General features: G+C 55.7%; 1 protein-coding gene across 1 annotated transcript; it reads right to left on the reverse strand.

Annotated features, from left to right (window-relative positions):
• Positions 1-3,309: 3,309 nt before the first annotated feature.
• LOC104410037 (regulator of G-protein signaling 3-like) lies at positions 3,310-4,395 on the reverse strand (the record flags this gene model as incomplete). Its single annotated transcript, XM_010020090.1, has 3 exons — positions 3,310-3,495; positions 3,575-3,741; positions 4,334-4,395. Coding segments are annotated over 3 exons (415 nt in total), but the record flags the coding sequence as incomplete, so codon positions are not given.
• Between the last annotated feature and the right edge of the window lie 267 nt (positions 4,396-4,662).

Below are 4,662 nucleotides of genomic sequence, written 5' to 3' on the forward strand. Positions count from 1 at the left end.
TTTGTTATCTGCTGAGGTAAGGTCCACTACAGCATCCTCGCTACTGCAGAAGGCACCGGTTTCTGCATTTGCATTGGCATTGACAACTTACTAACAACTTCTTTTCACATCCCTTGCAGCCTGGTTGGATTTTGTCCTGGACATCTTATTCTGTGCTAAATAAGGACAGAAATCATAGAATCATAGACCGGTTTGTGTTGGAAGGGATCTTAAAGTTCCTCCAGTTCCAACCCCTGCCATGGGCAGGGGCACCTTCCACTAGAGCAGGTTGCTCCAAGCCCCTGTGTCCAACCTGGCCTTGAACACTGCCAGGGATGGGGCAGCCACAGCTTCTCTGGGCTACCAGGTTGTGTTTTAAGCTCAGTACCCCTGGAACAGCCCCAGTAGCTCTCCATACCCTAATCTCAGCTGCAAAAGGAGCTGCTCAGGGCAGAGGGCCTGCGTGTCCCTCACAACCAACATCCTCCCAGAACAAACCCCTTCCATGAGCTGACCCAGTTCCCATCCAGATGCTCTGAGTTCCTCAAACCCTTCAGTCTGAGGCACAACATCCAGAAGAACGTGGCACAGCTCCTCTCCTGCAGCACAGAGAGGACAAAGCTGTGGCTTCAGTGTCACCACAGGGTCCATGGTAAGATCAGTCCTGCTGCAGAGAGCACAGGAACACACAGGACAAGCACAGGGCATCCCCACCTCCCACCCCAGCTCAGTCTCTCCTGGAACCCAGCGCCTCCCAGGCATGCAGGGTTGGTGGTGTGGTGTTTGCAGAGTGACTCAGGCTAACCTGTCAGCCCGCAGTAAATTCTGTTACAGCAATAACCCAACTGGTGTCATTCACACAGGGCCAGTTCCGTCTTCTCCAGGGGGTCACCCCAGGTCCCCATTCTTTCACCTTTTGCCTCAGGCAGGTCAGTGGCACTTATTCAATCATGCAGCAGATTCCCACATGTCCCACAGCAGCTCCAGCCCTTGCTGCCTGCCCTGCTGGATGGGCTTGGATAATTCACATCATCAAGGCATGTTATAGGCTTAAAACCAGGCGTGGATGTACAGGTTGGATGCTCCTGGGCATCACCAACAGCCTCAGAAGGGCTCACTGTCCCTGGCCTCCAGAGAGAAGGTAATGGCAGGGACTGAGCTGCCAAGTAGCCACAACACCCCCTGAGCCGAGTCCCCTGCATGAGACATGGGAAGTGGGGACCAACGACATCATCCTGCAATAAACGTGTCCTGACACTGATGGGCTGGGGCTGTGAGGGGAGGTCAAGAGTATATGGGTGATGGAGAGAGGGGGGAACTGCAAGAAAATCTGTGTTGAGGCCAGATATGAAGGGAAACGCTCCTGGCTGGGAAGGAGAGGAGATGAAGACTCTTAACAGCACCAGGAGGAAGAGAAGGGTCTGGCTTGGAGGAGCCAGCTGAGGTGACCATGATAGTGCTTGCAGGGAGAATGCACTGCCCTGATGGGTCCCAGCAGCTCTGGGATGCAGGCACCCCACCACTCTGCTGCCTCCAGCTGACCCCTGAGGGGCCCCCTCAGCTCTGACTCAGTTTCCCCACCTGGCCATCACCTGCTGGTAGGTTAAAGAGGGAAACAGAGACAATTCCCAAGTAGAGATCATATCTGCAGGAGAGCTGTGCCTGAGTGGGATTGCTGGGGCAGCCCCAACACCTCCATCCCTGGGCATCACCCGCAGCACCTCTGAACCACACCATGGCCCCACACGGCCCCCTCACACTATAAACACATCCTAAGCCATCTGAGGCCAACCACAAGCGGGTGGCACAAGACATTTCAGCCAGCAAACACACCATGAGCAGCCCTTACAAAACATTCTCATCCTAAACCAGAGCTGTGGGAGCGCTGCCTTTCCCAGAGGAGCAGCAGCCCTGCCAGCCAGGACCTGAAATAGCACTGCTGGGTTTTTTGATGCTTGTTTTGGTGTCCCCAGAGGGACCTGGAGCTACACTTGGTCACTTATGTTTCTGGGCATTTCCATGTTCAGAGCCTGGTGTTTTGCTGTGTTTAAACAGCGAACACTGTCCCTGGGAACAGTCTCGTTTTGGGCAAAGCTCTAGGTGTTCCTGCAGGGCTACACCCGGGCCTGGCTCACAAAACCCTGCTCAGAAATCCAGGGAACCAGAGTTTCCCTTCTTTATCCAAGCAGGAACAGGAGTTTCCACTCCCCAGTGAAGAAGGGGATGCCCGCTCTGCCACTGCCGAGAAACATGTCACAAAGAAAAGGCAGCTACAAGACATGATATTCTCCTTTTATTTACCTATGACCATGACAATGTATTTTTGCTAGCTGCAGAGATGCTTTGCACTGTAAACTGGGTGCCTGCAGGCAGGCAGTCCGTCCAGCTCTGCCAGGGTCAGCAGTAACCCCCACTCCTCAAAACACATATTGTTATCCAGAGTAAGGAGAGCATCTGGTTCACAGAGCTGCTTTTCTCCATCACCAAACTCTCCATCGTCAGGGCATGATATATACACCAGGCTCCCCCAGCGGCCCGCTGCCAGGGAACATGTTTGTCAGAAAAAACCTAACTCAGACAACGCTGTACGCACTCAGAAACTAAAAAAGCATCCACTCGTCTGGAGAACTCTGCCGCGACACACACAAATATTGCACTTGTCTTTTCAGACCAGGAAAGGACATGAGGATTTCCTATGACACAGCAACGTGTCCAACTACAGGAGGTCAATAAATAAACCAGGGGTGGGAGCAGGAGGTGGTTGGCCTCACACACCTCCAGTGCAGGTGAAGGACCCGGCTTCCACTGCTCCCGGGGGGACCCACCACGAGTGAAGGAAGCGCCAGGCTCCTGGGATATAGCTGCTCCGGGAGGCATCGCCGGCGTGGGAAGCACAGCAGCATCCTGGGGCTGGTCCAGTTCACAAGTCTCATATCCAGGGATATAAGGCGGTGCTGTTGTCCCCTTGCCGAAGCCCTACACAGAAGTCCTCCTCCTCAAGCTGGGATCCCTCGTCGCCTTCCAGCCATGCTGGCAGCTTGGGCGCATGCTTCACAGTAGTGATGGGAGCTTCCCTCCTGGCTAAAATCCATGGCGCAGTCACCCCGAAGGCATCGTACCAGCAACGGTGAGATGGGGCAATGGAGCAGTACCAGACTGCTGGGCTTGTCTGTCCCCTCGGCCCCATGCTCGGTGCCTTCAGCTGCCCCACACCCATGCGCTGCAGGAATACGGTTGGGGGCACACGCCCACTATCCCCCGGGAAAGCCTCTGCCGCCCAATTCCATGTAAACACTCAGCTCCCAGCCTGCCCTGAGAGAGTCCTTGGGTCTACAGTGGGGAGCTGGCTTTCTTCTGGTTAATTATGTCCAAGTACAGGTCGGAGCGGAGGAAGCGGGGATATGAGTCCTTCTCCATGAGCCCGTAAATCCTCTTCTGCGCAAGGTCGAAGCAGCTGCGGGTGATGTTCTGGAGGTTCTCCTTGGTGTGCTCCCGTGTGTAGGAGTCCAGGTTGACCTGTGGGCACAGAGACCAGCGCTGGTGAGCAGCTCCCCGTGCTATGGAGCCACACACCAACACAGGAGCCAGCCCTCACCTCCTTGCAGGACTGGATGGCGATGTACTCAGCAAAGATCTTCTTGGCCTTGGAGACCATCTTGGACTGGGATTTGATCTTCTTGAACTCCTCACACGCCAGCCAGAACTCCAGGTTCTCCTCACTGAACTCGGTGCGCAGGAAGGCCCTGAAGGCAGCGAGCCCGTCTGTGGAAGCAGAGATATGTCTCTACTCCCAGCTCACACGTGGGGAATGGCCCCACATGACCCTCAGCCCAGCAACCTTGCAAAGGTGCAGCCTCAACTGCCTCCCCAGACTGTCCCCTAAAGCCACGTCAAGAGCCCCTGGGCTATGCAGGCAGCGGTGGCATTGCCAGGCCAAGCTTGGCCATGCAATCCATCCATGTGCTGAATCCCCAGTCCTCAGCCCTGCTGCACACATGGGGAGACAACCCCCTGGGTGTCCCTATGGGGGCTGGGTGTAAGATGTGAACACGATATGGGGTGCCCCACACAACAGGAGAAATAGTCTAAAGCAGCTCCTGCTTCACAGATCGTGCACAGACACAAACTGCTGCTTTTTTCTCCCCAAGAGGGGCTGCAGCCTCAAGCCCCAGCTCCCCTAGCCCCTGTGCCAGGCAGGAGCAGAAAGGGTGCAGGCAAGGGGCAGTCTCATTTTCCTTTGTCTACCCCCAACCACCGAAAGGGATTAACAGAGGAAATCCCAGCTTTACCCATGCACATGTCTGGATATTGCCCCGGCAGCAAACAGGAGCAGAAGAGACGGTCAAACACTTACATTTGTGCAGCAGCAGCTTCTCCAGGGAGTCCCCCCACTTGAGAGCTTCCTCGGGAGTGGGCCTGTGGGAGGACAGTGTGTTGGCAAGGTGAGGCTGTGACAGTAACACCACGGTGTGTGCCCCAGCTCCAGCGCTGCCCAAGCATCTGCGGGCAGAGCCAGGCTCTGCACTGGGCAGCACGGCAGAGGCTGTGCTGGAAGGAGAGCTCTGCCTTTAGACTGGCAGGAAGACAATCCGACACACGGAGGTCTGTGCGGTGGGATTTGGGGTGTCTGAGCCAGGACTGACTGCGGAACTGCGGCACGGGATGATTTCAGCAGCCGGATAA

This window comes from Nestor notabilis, unplaced genomic scaffold (genome assembly GCF_000696875.1).
Source record: "Nestor notabilis isolate BGI_N333 unplaced genomic scaffold, ASM69687v1 scaffold17908, whole genome shotgun sequence".
Taxonomy (NCBI): domain Eukaryota; kingdom Metazoa; phylum Chordata; class Aves; order Psittaciformes; family Psittacidae; genus Nestor; species Nestor notabilis.